The sequence below is a fragment of the Larus michahellis genome, chromosome 10, assembly GCF_964199755.1.
Source record: "Larus michahellis chromosome 10, bLarMic1.1, whole genome shotgun sequence".
Taxonomy (NCBI): Eukaryota; Metazoa; Chordata; class Aves; order Charadriiformes; family Laridae; genus Larus; species Larus michahellis.
The window spans coordinates 2,718,654-2,737,442 of NC_133905.1; the positions used below are offsets into that span (position 1 = coordinate 2,718,654).

Genomic DNA, 18,789 nt, shown 5'->3' on the forward strand with positions numbered 1-18,789 from the left:
TGAGAGCAAGCAGTGTCATCTGTTGGGAAGAGAGGACAGGTAACAGGCTTGCAGCCTAAATGGCCGGCTCAAAAAATCCTGTTTCAGGTGTAAAAGTATCAGTGGGATGCTCTGATTTCAACCTCTGCGTCTTTTCCATGGGAAATGTGGCAGAGCTTTGTGCTCCCTGATCACAGCCACCTCCCAGGACCTGGGAAAGGGACAGATGTCCCCATCCCACCCCCAAACTTGCTCCCAGGCCTGGTGCAAGGGGGCGGTGGGGTCCCTGTGTGGGGTGCAGCACTGCATTCGCCTTTATATCCCTGTGGCTGTTGTATGGCGTCCCTGTTGTAACCCCGGTTGTATCCACCCTTGTATCCCCTTCTTGTAACCCTGCTGCTGCCATACCACAGTCCCTTTTTCATCCCTGTTCCGTCCCCATGGCAACCCCATTGTGTGACTTCTGTAGCCTCATTGCATCCCCCTCGTACCCCTGCTGTGCTTCCGTTGCATCCCCCCTTACATCCCCGTTGTGGGATATTGCAGCTTCGTTGCATTCCCCACTGTAACCCCTTGCACCCTTTTGTTCCCCCCCTCCCCCTTGCGTTGCCTCTTGAACTGCTGCACTGCATCCCCCGTGCAGCCACGCTGCATGGCCTCCTGCACCCCCAGCTGGAGTGACATCGCATCCCCCTGAGCATCCCCACTGTATCCCTATACCGCTGCCTTGCGCTCCTCTTGCGCCCCTCTTGTAACCCCCTCGTACCCATGTTGCAGCCCCATTGCAACCCCCTCCCACCCTGTTGTATCCCCTTCACACTCCGTTTGTACCCCACTGCAGCCCTGTTGTATCCCTGGCATATCCCCTTGCAGCCTCTTTGCATCCCCCCCGCCCTTGCCCCCGTGTTGTATCCCCCTTGCACCCCCCCCATTGCATTGCTGCTGTGCCCACCTTGCGACCCCATGGAAACCCAATTATGTCCCGCAATTATATCCCTGCTACACCCCCCTTTGCATTCCTGCCGCAACCCTACGGCATCCCTCCTTTGCAGTCCCATCGCATCCCTCTGTCACCTCTCCGCTGTATCCCCCCCATTGCAGCCCCCCCCCGCCCCGCTTCCACCCCTATACCCTCATGGAAGCCCAATTATGTCCCCCCTTGTGTCCCTGCTGCAGCTCCAATCCACCCCCCCTCTTCCACCTCCATTGAAGCCCCACTGCATTCCCCCCCCCCCCCCCCCATTTTAGCCACCTTTGCACCCCCATTACAGCCCACTGCAGCCCCCCCTTCCACCCCCATGGAACCCCCATTACGTCCTCCCACCCCCCACTGCAGCCCTATTGCACCCTCCCCTTGCACCCCGTTCTCCCTCCCGCCCCCCCCCCCCAACCTTGCAACCCGGTTGTATCCCCTCTACATCCCCCCTCCCGCATCCCCGCCTCGCCGCTGCCGCGCTCCGCTGCGCCCCCGCGGAGCCGCCCCGCTACCGGCGCGGAGGGAGGGCGCAACGGAGCCGCCGCGTTTCGTCTCTCAACGCTGCCATTGCGGCCCGGCACGGATCGGATCGGTGAGAGACCGGGACGGGGGGTGGGATACGGGACTAATAGTAGTAATTCCAGGACCGGGGGGGGGGGACCGGGGCGGGGGGGCCCCGGACGCCGGAACGGCGTCCGGGGTCCCCCCCGCCCCGGTCCCCCCCCCCCCCCGCCCCGGTCGCATGGCTGGGGGTGAGGAGGGAGAGCGGGCAGGACATCAGGAGCAAAGCCAAAATGCCTTAAATTAATTTGCCTTAAAATCCCCCCCCCCCCCCCCCCCCAAAAAAATACAATCAGAAAACGGAGGGGAGGAGAGCGGCGTTGCATCTGTTTGGAGGATGCCGTCATTTTGCTGGAGGATGCTTTTAGGGAGTGGTGGGGGGGGGGGATGTGTGCTGGGAGAGGGGACCTAGAGGTGACCCCCTTCCCCCCCAACATCTCTTTCCTATACCCCCCCCCCCCTCCCCCGCCAACCACCCAGGAGAGGGCTGAGTCCGGGCGCACTCGTGACACCAGATGCGCCCTGCATGCTCCGCTGCATGCGTGTGCGGCAGGATGAGGATGGTGACAGGGTCCGGAAGGAGAACGGGCACGTTATGAATTTCTAAACCAGCGGCTGGCTGGCAGCACAGCCTGCTCCGGTCGCGCTTTTCAGACGCCTTGTCCCCAGGCTGGCTGGCGGTGACGCTGACGGCTTGTCCCTGCGTGTTCCCAGCCCGGGGTGCAGCAGCGTGGGGAGGGGGCCAGCCCGGACTCTCTGGCTGAGGTTTAAGAGCCGTGTTGCACGGATACAAATGGGTCAGAGATTCACGTTTCGTGAAACGGCGCTGCAGAAATAATGATCTCATTTCTGCCGACTATAAATAAATGAAGGTTAAAGGACACATTTCCTATTCCCAGCCCTCCAGAGGGTGGATTGAGAGCTGGCTGGCTGACGGACAGAGATTGTTCGAATATTAATAGATCTTAAATTATAATTTCACTGTGACTGGCATCTGAAAGATCACGCTGCAAAACATACCTCTGAGGGACTGTAATATTAGTTATGTCGTCGTTTATGGGCAGTATTATTTTTCTGGCTGTTGAGGATGCCAAGGGGGAGGCGGTTTCCAAGGGAAGTGGCTTACTTGCATGATTTGGGTTTTTCTTCTTACAGGGTTAGTGGTGTAAGTCAGGGTTTTGGGGGGGCCCAATCTCAGCCGCGGAGGCCTGTCAAAGCCCCCTGTTTCTGCAGTGGGATCTTAACGTTGGTCGGTGTTTCTTCTTCTTCAGCTCTTCAAAAAAAAACCAAACCCTAGAGTATGCCTGAATGTGCTTCCTAGCTTTCAGCTATTCGGAGTTCCCAAATCTGCTGTTGGTGAGCCCTGGGCCGCTCTGGGAGCGGGGAGCCCAACGCTGAGTGGAGGCAGCAGCCCCCGTTTTCAGCCCAGCCCCGGTGAGCCCGGCCCCATACAACCTTTGGGCCTGAATTTTGGCACGGCCGGTCAGGGAGCGCGCGCGTCTGACTCCTGCATTGTGAAAACCCTCCTTGGCCTTGCTGCTGCTCTGTCCTTCCCAGCCGAGCCCCTCTGCCTTGTGAAGGCTTTTGTGCCGCAGCCCCCCAGCGTGCACCCCCCCCACCCCCCCAGGGACCCCTTGCCAACTCTCGCCCCGTCAGAGAGGCTGGCTCCGAGCCCTGCTCTGCGAGAGATGGAGGGATGCTGATCCTGGGGAAGAGCCTCCCGTCTCCCTGGGTAACAATCCCAGCCGCTTTCACATTTCTGTGGTTGCTTTTTTTTTTTTTTTTTTTTTTTTTAAAAGAAAAATGCCGTTTTTTGATCCCACGCGCTGGGGTGTGGTGCTGCTGCTGCATCTTACCTGGGGCTTGGAAACAATCGATATATACACCTGATGTGCACTCTTGGGTCTTCTCCCGCCTCCCCGCTGTGATCCAATGAGCCTGAAGGAGAAAAAACACCAACGAGGACTCAAACCTTGCTCACAGTATTTTATTGTCCCTTTATTGTCATCGACGTGCTGTCCTCCGTAGCAACCTGCAGCCTCCTCCCGCCTCTTGGCCCCTCTGTTTGCAGGTGGTGAGGCACCTGCTTGAATTTGGCGCAGGGGAGGAATTGGGAGAGAAGTGGAGACTTTTCGCGTCCTTGGTCCATCCATCCCGTTACCTGGGGTGGCTTATCAGGGGGAGGTCCTCCCAGGCGGGACGCAGGGACCGCGGTGGGTAGTGCCTGCGGCTCCTGGTTTGGCATCCTGTGTCCTGCCGGCTGCGCAGCCCGCTTGGCCCTATCGCCAGCGTGATCACACGGTATTTATCAGACTCACCTAATTGATGTTTCCAGCTTAATTTCCGAGGTACTCGGAGATCCTACCAAGCAGGCAGTAGCAATGCCTGGGGCCGTTTGCTGTGACTCCTGGTCACAGGGCGCCTCAAAGTGATGGATGAGCTGTGGTCTGAAGGCTTACGGCTGTTACCACAGGGCTCGCTTTTATTTTTATGTCCGCGATGTCTCTCTAGCTGGTAGTGCAGGACCGTGCCAGTGTCTGGGGTGATGCTGCCCGCTCCTGTTCCCAGTATGGATGGGTGCAGCCGGGAGGGGGATCATCCCGCAGGCAAAGCGCCATGGCAGAGGGCTGGCACTGTGGGTGCTCCCCTGTGGCTCTGGGCAGCCGCTGTCTCCGCAGCGCTGCTGGGCACAGGGGTGGCTTTACTGGGCTGGGGGTGCTGGGGACCGGGGTGATGGTGGCTGCCTCTGACTGCCGGGGCTGGGCCTGACGGCGTTTTCCTTCCCACTGCCTCCATCGGGGGTGACCATGGAAATCCGTGGCGATGCTCTGGCTCGGCCACGCCGTGGGGCTCCCCGAGCATCCTCTCCCCCGGGCACCCGTGGCCGGCGGGGGCCCTGAGTGGGGTTTGCTGGGTGCTCGTGGCCGGCATTGGGCGCCGGGGCTCACGTGGTGAGCGGTGGCTGCCATGGCCCTGCCGAAACGCTCCGGCAGGATGGGGATGGCAGCCCCCCCAGGCTGCCTCCGGCCCCGCAGCCGCGGCAGGGGGGATCTCTTGGGGATTTTCTGGATTGAAGCAGCCCCCAGTGCTTGTGCAGGGGGGGTCTGGTGCTCTCGCTGTGCTTCCAGCTTGAATTTCCATGGCCAAAAGCTGCCGGCGAGTTCAGGCCCGTCGTTTTCCTGCCTCTCCAGTAATTTCCTGCGGCTGCGCTACGCTTCAAGCTGACTCGCACAGGGGAGGCTCGGCGGAGGGCGGGGGACGGCACTGAGAGCATTTGGAAAATTACATTTAAGACGAAGAGGAAGGGGATGGGAAGGAGCTTAGCTGGCTTTGTTCTAATAGCTGTAATCACCCCAAGCGCAACCATGAGCCCTGTTGCGCTGGGTGCCGCAGCCCGGCGGCGGCGGGGGCTGCTGGCCTCGGCTCTCCCCGCCGTGCCACGCTGGCTGTCGCTCCGTCTCCGATGGCAGCTTGCACTTTGTTCCTGCTTGGAACAAGTGCCCTCGCTTGGCTTTATTGCACAAAAGACCGCATTTACATAAACAGGGGAAAGGTTGGTCAGAAGGTGAAGATGAGGCGTCTTGAAGGGAAGCCGGTGGCTTAAATACCCCAAACTCACCGTCTCGCCCAGCTACCGAGCCTGGAAGGAGGAAAAAAAAGCAGGAGTGGGATTTTGACTTCCCCCCTCCCACCCCCTCTCTTCCGACAGTGTTTTCAGACACTGCCACTAGCCCCGGCGAGCAGGACCCGTGCCGAGAGGAGGAGGGGATCTCTGCAAAGTAAGCTGAGCTTTTTAAAGGCTTTCTCCTTGTTTTACTTCCCAAGCATGGCGGGAGGCGGCGGAGCTGGTGACCCCACACCGGGGAGCGCGGGGGCTCCCACCGCCCCGCGCTTTCCCCTGCTGCAGCCTTCTCTTGTTAGGGGTCACTGGTGGGGATGATGGTGATTTTCTGTGCTTAATTTCGCTGTTTTAGCGACGTGGCAAAACGCAGCAAGTGCTTTCAGGGCTCCCGTGCAGCCCTGCTCTCGCGTGCAAGGTTTGTCTGTCGTACAAAGCGTTTGTCTATGAACAAGCCGTGCAGAGATCAAAGATCTTGCTACAAAATATTAATTAAACGAATAACGGCGTGTTGTTCAGGCTTGAAGAAGGAAATGAGGTTTAGCTTTGTTAAGGAGGTGCCTGGTGGAAATATTTACAGTTACTCCCCAAAGTTCAGTTATTCCTGTTCTCCCTGGGGCAAGAGGGCAAACCCGGCTGTTCCTTCAGAGGCTCCGTGAGCCGTTGTTTGTGGTTGTGTGTAATGGGGGGGGTTGATGTGATCCAGCGTGATGGCGTCGGAGCGGGGAGAGGACGTGACTGGGGTGATTCGGTTCCTGCTTCGCGGCGTAACCTACGACATACACACCGCATACCGCCGTGAGTCTTGCAGGAAGCAGAAATAAATCCGCCTGTCCTGGCACGGAGAAATGTGGTGGTGAGGACGTGGGGCGACGGCTGGTGGGAGAGCAGGCGTTGAGGGTGTTTCATTTTATAAATGTGTGACAAGAGAGCTAGCGCCGAGGAAATGGTGAGGCATAGGTTGGTTAGCAGGGGGAATTAGAGGAGATACATGCGCGGCAGGGTTTAATCTCTTAATGAGAAAAATATATCCCAGCTGTCTGTGGTGGGGCGAGTTCAGGGATGAGTGTGGCGTTGCGTGAGAGCTCGCCCTTGTGCCCTGTGCCCTCCGTCTGCCGCCCCTGAGATTTGTCCGAAGGATGCTCAGGAGCCGGGATGGGGACCTGTGCAAAACAGCAAGTGCAAAACGTCCCTGTGTCCGTGGGGCAGGAGCGAGGACGTGGGGGCGGGGATGAATTTGTCTCAGATAAGGGCTGGTCGCCAAAGAGCGCCCTGCCAGGTTGTTTCCTTTGGTTCCCGAGCCCATTAATAGGCTCTGCTCCCTTGATTAGTTGGTGCCTGTGCGGAGCCGTAATGAGAGCCGGGCTCAAGCCATCAATTCTAGGTCAGTGGTTGTAGCTGCGCTGGGGATTTGGGATTGGGCAGGGGGAGGGGAGTCGGAGCTGGACGCTGCCTCTGGAAAGAAACGTGGAGGCTGTGTTAAGGCAGCCCTGCCTGCACCCATCGTCGGGGGGGAAAGGCTGCCTGCACCCAAGGGTCTGATTCCCACCCCCCATCTGCAAAGCGCCCCAAGGGCCACGTCATGGCCCGTGGCCGTGGATGTGGTCTGTGCTTATTGCCCCTTTGAGAAGTGCTCTCCTGCGAGGTTAACATTGCAATAATTAGATCCTTTAAGGAACCAGAACAAATAATTGAGTTTTAAAACTGAATGAGACTTTGCCGCGCTCCCGCGCGGTATCCTCTGCCTCTCGCAGAGCTGCTCTCCTCTCTCCCTGGCAGCAGCGATCTCATTTAGCGTCGACTTGTCATTGTTTCTGGTGTTTAACCTCTGATCCTTCCCTACATGTGGGCAGGTGAGGCCCAGCGGTGAAGAGCAGCATGGACCCGGATGTGCTGAACATGTTTGTCATCGCCGGTGGCACCTTGGCCATCCCCATCCTGGCCTTCGTGGCCTCCTTCCTCCTCTGGCCCTCAGCGCTCATCCGCATCTACTACTGGTGAGTTCATTAGCCCGGCTGCTCTCGTTTTACTGCGGGGGTGGAATTACTGCCGGTCCCCCTCGGGTCCCTGCGCCCTGGCACACACACAGGCGCACAAGGAGCCACGGGCAGCAAGGCGGCATGGGCAGAGGTGGGCGATCCTGCCCGTGACGGCGATAGGAGCTGGCGAGGTGGGGTTTTCCACGGACATACCGGCTGTGTGTGGCTTTAGGCATCTCTGGAAGAAGAAAATGGCATTTTTTTATTGCTTTTTTGCTGCTGAGGCTTATGCCTTGTCGGGGCAGCCTCAGCTAGGCTGACTCCTGTCCTGGTCCCAAATCACAGCATCTTGTTGTTTTCCCCGAGGATGGGATGGCGGCTGGGAAAAGCACGGCCGTTGCTGCCTGTCCCTCAGCCTGGCAGCCCCGGCAGGCTGCTGACCTGCTGCCGCCTCAGTGCAGCCGTCGTCGGCGTGGGTGTCCTCGGCTCTGCCGCCTCTGCCCTGGCTCACACGCTCCCTCCCGATTAACAGCCTGCTCCGCAGGGGGGACTTTTCTCTGGCTAGTAGTTACGGACGAGGCTTTTCTCATTCTCCCCCTCTCCTCTGGGCTGGAGCATCAGAGAAGGTGGAGCGATGCTTTTCCTTACCCCCTTGCATGTCATCCTTTCCGGTGCCGGCATCCTTCAGTCCTCATCTGTCCCTGGAAATCAGGGATAAGCACGCTGGTGGCTTTCCTCTCTGGGTTTGCGGCAGGGGAAAGTGGAATAAGGCTCCCTTCAGAAGCCGGGGCAGCGTCTCCTCAGCCGGCAGCAGCAGGCAGCGCGGCAGGCAGCCCTCACGTGCTGCCGGCAGATGGTGGCTCCTGCAGTTTTCCTCACGGGTTGTTTCCAAACCAAAGACATCAGCCCACCCCGGCGCTCGGATGCAGCAGCGCGATGAAGCCCGTTTCTAACGGCGCATTCGGTAGCGAGCTTTTCATCACAGCGTCTAGGGGCTGAGGGAGGACGGGATGAAAACCCCAGCGACTGGATGGGCGCGGGGGGAGAATTTCTTCCCGTTGCGCGTCGCGTGGGGAGCTGTGAGGCCAAACGCCGCTCTGCAAAGGGGAGCGGGCGGTGTGACAGCCTCCTGCCCCGGGGACGTCCAGGCTGCCGCTGCCTGGGGACAGGTCCGGATGGTAACGGGTTTGTCACTCAAAGGGGGCTTTTTCCATTGGACATACGAGCCAAGGAGGACCCTGATGGGCTCGAGTTCCGAGGAGGGTCACCGGAGGAACGCTGCCGCACCGTAGCAGAGAGAGTGCGGTCAGGGCGAACCCTTCAGAGAGCCACAGGCAGGGGTGGCAGGACAGGGCAAAGGAGGCGCAAGGGGCTGATGCCGGGAGCTTTGAGGAGCCAGACGTCCTGGTTTGAGGGAAAACAGAACCAATTTTCGGTTCAGTAATTTTACTTTGCAGCCAAGCCTCTTGTAACTAACCTTCTGAAATTAACAGAGTCTTGCGCAGAAACTGCTCTCAGAGCGATAAGACCTGATTATTTGTAATTTGTGCTGAGGAATGGTACACAGAGGGGCTCTTGCTTATGTTTATTGCTATAGCAACCAAGCTCGGCTAACTTCATTATTTGCCCCGTTGGAGGGTTGGAAGCAGAAAAGCGTAGAGGGGTCGCACCGGTGGGGAGGAGGGGACAGGGCAGGTGACCCAAAGCTGACCAAGAAGGTATTCCATCCCATCTGCATCGTGCTTGGTATAAAAGCTGAGGGATACAACGTGGGTCCATTCAGGGGAAGACCGGGTTGAGAGGGAGGTGGAGAAGGCCCTGCTGCCTGGTCCCTCGGGGTCGCAAAGTGGGGGCTGAGTGAAAACGCGCCGTGGGCAGATCGGTCTGCGTTTGGCTGAGGGAGGGAGCGTGTGAGCGGCGATCAGCAGGGCTGTTTTCTTTTGAAGGGTGAATGCCCCCATCTGTCTCTCTTCCAGCGTTTCTGGCAGCGCTGGCGTCGTGCAGGAGTAGCTGCGATGCTCTGTGCTTCACGGGCACCCCTTATCTTAGGGATAGCGGGCGAGAAGAGCGGCTTTGCCCTTTTCTTTTCCTTTCCTAGGTGCTTCCTTATGAGTCGGCTTTCTTTGGGGAAAAATCGTTGTGTTTCGCCATTGGCAGAGGCGGAAGAGGGGGCAGACGGCACGCCATGCTGCCCCCCCCCCCGCTCCTTTTATCCCCGTGCAGCCCCAGCTTTGCGGCATGGCTCCCGGCAGGTCCCCGGGGGATGCTTCTCCCTTCTCCCACCGCTCGCTGCCCCGTTCCTCCTCCTCGCTGCCGGTCTGCGTGTCCTCAGCTGGCGCAGCCAAGGGTCAGGCAGGGCCCCCATCGCCGGTGGCCTGGCTCCCTCCCCTGCCGCTAATGCGCATCTCTGCCGGGCGTGACGTCCAGGGCTGCCCCGCTGACCCCGGCCCCAGCGCCCGCGGGCTCTGCTAACGGGGGTTAATCAGTTTAGCCGCTGCCGCTAAGCGTGTTAACACCTTGCGGGGGATCAGTTCAGCTTTGCACAGATTATTTTGCCTTCTGCTGAATTGATCCATCAGGATCAGTTGCTAAAAATGTTATCATCTTGCCCATCAGTAGTTTACACCGGTGCCTTTGAGGCGAGGACTCTTAAGACTTATTCAGGGAGAAATTCACCTCTCCTTGTAGGACCAGCACAGAGCCGAGATGCTGCTTAAGTCCCGCTAACTCCCTCCAAAAAGGGATTATGCCAAAAGAGGATTGTACTATGCATAAGCTTTGAGTGGGCAGAGAGCTAGGACAGCCCAGCAGTGTTGGTGACCTTGCTCTTGTGTCTCAAATAAATTCTGGTGTGGTGTATAAAAATATTTGCGGGTGTCTTGGCCATGAGGAATAGCCCGGTAGTTGTCCTGACAAGGGTTATGTCTGAACATAGGGGAAGTGCAGCGAAAGCGTGCCTGCTCCTCCGTCTTGGACCGCACGTACACATCATGTGTCCAAAGTGTCACCGATAATCTCCATCCAGGTCCCCTCTGGCCGGCAGTTTTGCTGCATGCTCTTTGAGCAGGCTGCGACGGTGCGCTGGCAGGAGCTGTCTGCCTCTCTGCTTTCAGAGGAATAACCCCCCACTTTCCCTGGGGTTAGCCCGGGATCTTCTGGGGTGTTTGACCTTGGGTAAGGATGGTCCTCTCCGGTCCTTCACGTGTGTATAAATACATCCTTAAAGATCATCTAGTTGGCATATGGGAACGGGGTTTCTGCGGTGCTCCTGGTGACAGGGTTGTTTTTTGGCTGGGCTCCGATGTGCTTGTCCGTGGGGTGATGTTGTCCCATGGCTGTAGGGCTGTGTCCAAATAAACCCGTGACAGATCCACCTTACCCACCTGGAACACGTGCCTGCCCGGCCGGCACACTGCCTCCCCATGCCTGCTGCCTTCCTCTCTGGAGCCTCTCTCCTCATACCAACCTTCGGGCGTTTTCAGTTTTAGCATTGTTATTCTGGTCCGCTTCCATTTCCTTGAGGGAATTGTGCAAATTAGTTATTTTGGGTATTTTTTTAAGTTTTTAACAAACAGAGTGTCTCCACAAGCCATCTCCAGGGCAGCCATGAATAGCCAGTGGCTGGTAATACACATGTAAGGGATCACATGTAAGCACGGGGTCTGGTCCAGGGAAGAGATGCTCAGAATTAGTCCCAGTTAGGGCCATGATGGCACCGGTGCGAGCCCAGCCTAACTGGCCTTAGCAAACTCACAAATCTGCGGCTGAGTTTGGACCTGCCACCTGGCTTATATTGTCGCTGGGCCCTGGTCTTGCCTCACTCACTGGTGTTGTTTTCTCCTTGTTTCCAGGTACTGGCGCCGAGCCTTGGGTATGCAGGTTAGATATGCAAACTACGATGACTATCAGTTTTGTTATTCCTATAGAGGGAGACCTGGATACCGACCGTCCATCCTGATGTTACATGGGTTCTCAGCCCACAAAGACATGTGGCTGTCCATAGTCAAGGTGGGACTCCATTTCCATCACGTTGCTCCGTAGCAAGAGTCAATGGTCCTGGGCTTGGGGGTGGTGTGGGGACCCAACCGTTGTACGCATGGGCTGTGATGATGGCTGTAATGTGCTGGAAACACCCTCCTCAGCTCTGTGCTGGTGCCTTGTTGGATCGCTTTCATCCCTATGACATGCAGAGATGCAGGGGAGAGCGGTATGTACCTGTGTCCTCCATGGGATGCTGGTCTTGTCTGTGGTTTCTCATCGTGTCAACCTTGGTACCTGAGCTGACTTCTTATGGTGCACGAGGAACCAGGGGCTGCTAGGAGGAGAGCCAACCCCCTACTCCCACCTGTGGTCACCAGTTTCCATCCCTGGGCTTTGCAGCAGTTCCCCTGTGCCGTAACCACCCCTGGTTTGTTTCCACAGTTCCTGCCGAAGAACCTGCACTTGGTGTGCGTTGACATGCCCGGGCACGAGGGCACGACCCGCTCGGCCTTGGACGATTACTCCATTAGCGGGCAAGCTAAGAGAATCCACCAGGTAACGCCCTGGCGTTGCGTCGCCTCTGCAGAGGGACGTGGGGATGTGAGGGATGCTCAGCGCCGCGAGCTCTGCCTCATGTGGCCCCATTCCCACCCACAGCCCTTCCCGGGCAGCCAGAGCCGCTGACCTCAAGCTTTTTTGAATTTCTCTAATGACCCCATGCTGTTGCTTCCTCTCCCCTAACAACGCTCCTTCTGCTCCCCTGCCAGTTCGTGGAGTGCATCAAGCTGAACAGAAGGCCCTTTCATCTGGTTGGCACTTCCATGGGGGGGAACGTAGCTGGCGTCTATGCCGCGCAGTACCCAGAAGACATTTGCAGCCTGACTCTCATCTGTCCTGCAGGTGGGCAGTGCAGGGGAGGCGGGACGGGGAGAGGGGGAGCAGGAGCTGGTGCGAAAGCCCAAAGCAGCGCTGGCAGCCAAATAGGCTTTTAGTGCAAAGCATTTTGAAATACTTTGTATGTACAGTCTGAAAATGTCTGGCAGGGCATGGGAGGAAATCACAGCCTTGTCCTGACTGCTCTTCTCCAGGGCTTTGGAGTGTGCCGTGCTATGCTGTGCTTAGAGCTGGGACTGGGACAAACGGGACAAGTCGTGCTCTGGAAGAAAACGCGTTTCCCCTTGGGGTGGCAGCTGTTTTACGTGGCACATCCATAGCCTCTCGGCTCTGGAGAGGGAACCCAGGCAGCGCTGGGAAAAGCCTCCCCAGTCTGGCGGCTTGAGAGCCCCAGTGTGCCGGAGGGCTGGGGCTTTGGGAGCTGGGTGGCTCCATCCTCCCATGTTTGGGTGCTCCCAAGTGGGAAGAGCATTTTGGGGCCAGGCGCAGGTCAGCGGGGTGTCCCTGTGCCCATGCAGCACCCCTCCTTCCCCACCGTCCCCTCCATCCCCACCATCCCCTCCATCCCCGCCACCCCCTTGGCCGGGGGGTGCTCGGGGGAGCCTGGGCATGACACCTGCAGGAGGCATGGGGGGTTTGGCAGGGGGCTTCTCTGCCAGGGAGGGCTTTGCTGCATCCCGGTTGTTATAGCAGCTCCTTCCCCCTCCCACACAAGGAAAGCGGCTCCCAGATAAGAAATAAGTAATGCAGCAAAGCGAACGTTACCTAGCTACCAGGCTCTGGGGGCGGCAAGGTTCCCGCTCCTCTCTGGGAGAGATGTCGGCTGACTCTCCCGGCGCTCCTGGGTGTGAAACCTCTGCGTGGGGGCTGCACAGAGGTTTGGGGTTAAGCTTCTGGGGGATTTTTTCCTCCGCAGTGGTGCATGCGGATGGGCCTTCTGAATTTTTCTGCCCGCCCCTTTAGTGTGGCAGGCTGGCCACAGGCTTTAATACTTGCATCCACTGTCCACGTGACAATAAGCACAGTAGTTTTTGCCAAAGTATTCGTTCCTGTCTACAGGGAGTACACCTCGTGTCATGTCAGCCCGCGGGGCTGGGTGGTGCCAGGAGGGGGGCCGAGGTATCTCTGGGTACATATTATGCTTGCTGTGCATACAGATTTTTTTCTTTCTGCCTCTTTTTTGGTTTTTTTTGGTTTGTTTTTTTTTTAATGAGTTACCAAGCAGGAGGCCAGAGGCGGGGATGAGGGAGGTCAGTATGGTGATGCTCAGGTCTCGTCTGGGTTTTAGCTTGTGTCCCCCTTCTCGTTCGACCCAGGCCTGCCAAGCACCACCGACAGCAAGTTCATTAAGCAGCTCCGGGAGCTGCAAGAGTCCGACAGCATCGACAGGATCCCTTTAATTCCCTCCACGCCTGAGGAGATGGCGGATATGCTGAAGCTTTGCTCTTACGTCCGCTTCAAGGTGCCGCAGCAGGTGAGGAGCCCGGGCTGGCTGCGGCGGCTGGGAAAGGGGGGCTCGGAGGCGGGGAGCGGGTTTGCTTCTCCCCGAGCCTGCGTGCCGGCAGCCGAGGTGACGCCGGGAGCGGAGCCGGTGCTGCCGTCGCCTCTGTCACCCAGGCAGGACGCCCCCATCACCCAGGAGGGACACCCCCAACCCTGCTCCCAGCACCTTTCCACCACTTTCCCTTCAAACCCACTTTTCCCAGCTTCCCCTGAGGTCTTTGGCAGCGGGCTGGGATGCCGAAGGGTTTTTTTAGTAAATACGGCTGGCAGGAAGCATTAAATAACTAAGGCAGCTGTTGTCTGGCCTGGAAGGGGGATTGCTTGCTGTTTTTTAAGTAAAGCGATGGAAATGTTAATCACCTCATTGTCAGGCGAGAGGAACTTGGTGAGAGGCTGGCCATTAAGCCGGTTTTCCTTAGGAAGTCTGGGATGAGTAGATTGGAGAGTAAGAAAAAAAAAGTAAGGTAATGCCAAGACCTGGCGATTTTTTTTTTTTTTTTTAACAAAAGAATAAAAGGAGGAAGAAAAGCACAGTCATAGCAGAGGCAGCCTGCTGGCTGTGAATAGCTGGCCTGGGGCAGAAAATGGGCATCGTAAAAGACAAAAATACTCGTTGCTGAAATACATGTTACTTAAGCGCGCTTGTGCCAGACAGAGGTGCTCAGGAAGGAGCTCGCGCGGGGCCAGGCTGCGCAGGGCATGTCAGGGGGGTGCCAGTGTCCCCCCCCAGCAGCTCTCCTCTGCTCTCCCTGCAGATCCTCCAGGGCCTCGTTGACGTTCGCATCCCGCACAACAATTTTTATCGGAAACGTAAGTCTCACCAGGCTTTCCAGCCGGACCCCCGTGGCATGGGGATGGCTCGTCCCCGGCCCTGTGTCCCCTGCTGACATCTGTCCCCTGTACCCCCCTGCTGCCTTGCTGAGTGTGGGAGGGGGCAATGTCATTAACAGATTTGGGGATGCACCTTGGTCACTGGTAGCCACACGCCGCCACCCCCTTGGGTGATGGGGTTGCTGTTTTGCCCTGTTCCTGCCAGCGGGGTTAATTAGTGCTAATACCGGCACGGAGATGGGCTTGGAGGAGGATGTCTCTGCAGAGGGGCTTGGTGGCGGTGCAGGACTTGGCCTTCGCAAGGACAGCCCCTGGGGGCTCTCCCCATCGCCCCTGCCTGGGTTTCTCCCTGAGGGGATGCTGGCAGGGCTGGCCCGCAGGGACCCCTGCGAGAAGGGAAGGTGAAGCATCCCCCTTGTAGCACTGACTGACTCTCCCCTTCCCCCCACTAGTGTTCTTAGAAATCGTGGATGAAAAGTCCAGGCACTCTCTCCATGAGAACATGGGCAAGATCAAAGCACCGACACAGGTCATCTGGGGAAAGCAGGACCAGGTAAGTGGTCCCCTCCGCCTCCCCCATGGGACTGTGTCTCCATCTCTGCCCGTGTCCACCCACGGGGGCACGGCACAGGCTGTGCCACTGAGCTGTGCCTTGCTCTAGCGGGGAGCTGGCACACGCGTGTCCCTGTCCCCGCTGGGGACTTGGTGGGGTGATGGGCATAAAGCTGCCAGCCAGCGCGGGCCGGAGGGAGGAGAGAGCAGAGCCGGGGCTGGGGAGGGCGAGGGGACGGGTGCCAGCCATGGCAGGCGTGGGCCGTAAGAGGAATAAAGTGCCAGCAAAGAGTTGTCCTGGCAACCGGGGAGAGATGTGGTGTCCGTGGGCAGGCGGCGAGGCAAGGGCTTGGGACTCGTGTCTCTTGTTGCGTGTTTGTGTGTAGGGCTGGTTACGGAGCGAGGGGGGAGCGGGCAAGCTGCAGCCATGCAAAGGGCTGCGCAAATGCAAAGGTGCAAGCGTTTGCTTGCAATGACCCCTTCGCACTGAGCTTGGCAGCCAAAAAACACCCAAGAGAGTTCCCTGCCGCATGCTGAGACCGGCACCGTGCAGCCTCCCTGTCCCGTCCCCAGGCACGGGCACCGCAGGATGGGGCTGGCATCACGAGGGCTCTGTCGCGTCCCTGCTCAGCGTTCGCTTGGACTCGCAAAGGCGGCTCCAGTGGGGTTTCTACGGTGGCCAGCCAAACCTAGCTCGGCCCATGGGAGTGACTATTTTTCCCCCCTCCCGTCCAGGTCCTGGATGTTTCCGGCGCCAGTGTTTTGGCGAGCGCTATCCCGGACTGCCACGTGTACATCCTGGAGAACTGCGGGCACTCGGTGGTGGTGGAGCGGCCCCGCAAGACGGCCAACCTCATCCTGGAGTTCCTGGCGCTGCTGCACAGCACGGACAACAACAAGAAGCAGGCGTGAGCGTGGCAGGGAGCCGAGCACCCGCGCCGGGTCTTTTCAATTGTAAAGTACTGCAGCTTTGATAAGTTCTCAGGGATCTTGTACGAATCGGGATGAATGTGCCAAAGTCCCTGAGGAAGGCAGAATCACTGATACCTAAACCTATAGCACCGCCGGCACAGCGACCTAGGGGTCATTGAGCAACCTCCATAGATACGGGAACGGAAGCAGAATTCTCTCCCTTTTCTACTTAGAGATAAAGTAGAAACGAGCTGAAATCACCAAGCACTAGCCATGCCATGTGCTGGAGCTCCTTATGCAGCCACCCACCTTACCCGAGTTACCGGCACGTAGTTGTTAATGACATTTACCTAAACTATATAAGAAGCTTAGGAAGGAGGAAGCGTCCTGGACTGAGACTTACGATATTTCTACTAGAGTCCGTCGCGTTGCATGCTGCCGTGCTGTAAGAACCCCAGTGCTCCAGGCGTCTGCTCCAGTGCTTTTTGTGTAGCTCCCTTAACTCGTGATTTTATGCAGAAAACAACCGAAAACTTCATGCGTGGAAGTCCAATGACTGTATGTGCAAAAAATGTTTACACTTTGAGTGGGTTTTTTTTTAAATCCCCCAACAGCTCCTGTGTATATGTAATGCCTTAACGTTGCCCAGGGTGCGGCACCCGCGCACAGCCTGCCTCGCCCGGGGGGTGGCTCCCCCGCTGGGTGAACATTGCGAGTGACAACTCGGGGTGCAGACAGCAGTTGTGTGACCCGGAGGGACGGAAAACCCCCATCCCGGGGCGATTCGGTCCCTGAGCCCGAGTCAGCAATAAGCCTGCGGGCAGGGTGCGAGTCAGGAAACTCGGGCGAACTCCTGTCTCAGCGCCTCTATCGCGTCGCGCTGCTGCACGCTTTGATGTAAATAACGACTTCCTTAATGAATTCCGTGAATTCTGCAAACGCCGACGTCACCCAAAGCAGGCGCGCGGGGCGGGAGCGGGCTGTGCGTGTGAGTAGGGCAGGGGATGGGGGCTCCTGGGCTCGCTGGGATGCGAGGAGGGGGCACGGCTCGCCTGCCAGGCACTGGCGTGGAAAGGTACGGTGTGCTTATACGTCCTCTCGATGATTATAACTCCTGACCGAGCGAAATTATGGGTAGAAACGGGCAATGGCAGACAAGCTACGCTTTGCTGCCTGCGGGGTGATGCGCGGGGAGGGATCCTGCGCCTCCCCGGCTGCGGTCCCTCGCTGCGTGTCCCAGCGGGAGGGGGCTGGTCCTGGTGTCGGCGGGACCTGCGGCTGCTGGGAGGGTGAGGCGGTGCGTGGTCCTCTGGAAGGCAAAGCAGCAGGCGGCCGTCACCCCCTTGGTCACCCCCAGCCCTCCCCGGGGACTGACACCGGGTGCTCATGGAGCCTCCCCCCCCCAGGCCGGGTGCGCAGGCTGGCGGTGCCGACAGCCACCTTCCCGCCGTCTTCCCCAGGTACCCCCATCTGTACATGTAGATCTGAAACTCCCCATGGGCTTCTCTGCTCTTTTTCAGAGAAGAAACATCGTTCTTTTAGAAAATTAGGAATTTGCTGTTAATTGCTTGGTTATTGTTTCTACTACAGGAGTTAATGTAAAAAAAAAAAAATAAAAAAAATTGCTGATAGTTTTATGTGGTACAAGCCAGAAAAAAGTTGTTGGGTATCTGTATGGTTTCTCATATGCCACAGATTGCTGTACACAAAGGATTTATATGGCTATTAAAATTTAGTGATTTAAGGAGTCCACCGTGCAATGATTATTTATTCCTTTGAGGAAGAAGGGGCTGTGGTGCGGGGTGATGCACGGCACAGGGGACTTGCTCTGCTGCTTCTTTCCTCCCCACTTTTCTGGGAGACGCAGGTTTTGCCTCGAGGAATATTTGATAACGTCAAGAGAGACGGTGCAGGCGGGGAAGGCTGGAGTCCCATCTCTTCAAAGACAATACAAATTTTGCTTTTTTCTTTTTATTAAGAGGAGGTGGCCCTAAACACTCAAGAAGCAAAATAAAACCTCAAGGGGCAGGGGAGTTAGGTTTTAAGCGCCAAGATTCCTCTTAAAACTCTTGAAAGTGTGTTAAATACCAATTTCAGCTGCAATTACAAGTCTTACTGAATTCGTACGGTGTGCTGGGAATAGCGTTACTTCAATATCCAGGCAAAAGTACTCGCGTTTCTCCTTTCCCCAGGAGGCTGTCGAGACCCGTCAGCTGCTTTGTTTGACGGAGGAGCTGCCGGGAGAGATGGGGAGCATCCTCCAGGCACCCCCTCCTCCTGCCCGGGCCCTGCCATGGCACCCCGGCCCCCGGCTACAGTAACGCACGGGTCGAGCTGATGGTGGCTGCGGGAAACTTATTAATTACTGCAGTGCAGGGGGATGGGCTGCAGACAGGGGCTGGAGGGGGGGGCTCGGGGCGTCTGCATCGTGCATTGCATCCTCTCATGGTTCAGTAATAAAACCCCCCAGGTGTGTTCGGGGGTGGGGGGGTCTGGGTGCTGACCGCTGACCCACAGCTCGCTCCGGCTGCAGCCGAGCGCCCGAGCTGGCCCCACTGCAGCAGCTGAACCCACTGAGGAGCGGCAGGGAGGGAGGCTGCCTGCACCTGGGAGCACACCTGGGAGCACACCCAGTAACACCAGCCGCCATTCCCACCGACCCTCACTGCCTGCTGGCAGCCAGAAAAGCCCCACGCCACGCAAGGGCTGCTCCCATCTCTTCCGCTGCTGCCCCCTTGGCACCATTCCTCCTTGCGAGCCCCAGCCACCCCCCCCCCACCCAGGTAAGGCTGCGTCCCCGGGTGATGCGTGGGGCTCGGGAGGGGGCAGAGGCTCCCGATGGTACCGGCAGGTTTGTCTGTCCCATGGGCAGAGCTGGGGGGAACCGCAAGGAAACCATTGGATCCCAGTTGCATCAAGCCTGGGCACTGGGAACGTGCATGTAGCTGAGCATCCTGGCGTGGCGGGAGGGAGGAGTTTGCCTTTTGGTTTGTTGTGCGGTG

The 18,789-nt window shown here is 58.0% G+C and overlaps 1 protein-coding gene across 3 annotated transcripts; it reads left to right on the top strand.

The window, feature by feature from the left end:
* The first annotated feature begins 1,417 nt into the window (after positions 1-1,417).
* Positions 1,418-17,534, top strand: ABHD6 (abhydrolase domain containing 6, acylglycerol lipase). 3 transcript variants are annotated; one of them, XM_074602630.1, is made up of 9 exons: positions 1,418-1,547; positions 6,989-7,132; positions 10,966-11,122; positions 11,537-11,650; positions 11,863-11,995; positions 13,306-13,463; positions 14,248-14,302; positions 14,776-14,876; positions 15,611-17,534. In XM_074602630.1, the coding sequence occupies exons 2-9, from the start codon at positions 7,014-7,016 to the stop codon at positions 15,785-15,787; spliced, it is 1,014 nt and encodes a 337-aa protein (XP_074458731.1). In that variant the 5' UTR covers positions 1,418-1,547; positions 6,989-7,013; the 3' UTR covers positions 15,788-17,534. The 3 variants fall into 3 exon arrangements, with proteins under 3 accessions (XP_074458731.1, XP_074458732.1, XP_074458733.1); XM_074602631.1 differs by lacking the exon at positions 1,418-1,547 and adding an exon at positions 4,463-5,295; XM_074602632.1 differs by lacking the exon at positions 1,418-1,547 and adding an exon at positions 5,830-5,991.
* The last annotated feature ends 1,255 nt before the right edge of the window (positions 17,535-18,789 follow it).

Bases quoted from the DNA above. Each gene is read 5' to 3' on its own strand.
- ABHD6 (XM_074602630.1), top strand. From the start codon at position 7,014: ATGGACCCGGATGTGCTGAACATGTTTGTCATCGCCGGTGGCACCTTG. The intron at 7,133-10,965 runs GTGAGTTCATTA...CCTTGTTTCCAG, and splicing joins CTCATCCGCATCTACTACTG to GTACTGGCGCCGAGCCTTGG. The intron at 11,123-11,536 runs GTGGGACTCCAT...TTGTTTCCACAG, and splicing joins TGTGGCTGTCCATAGTCAAG to TTCCTGCCGAAGAACCTGCA.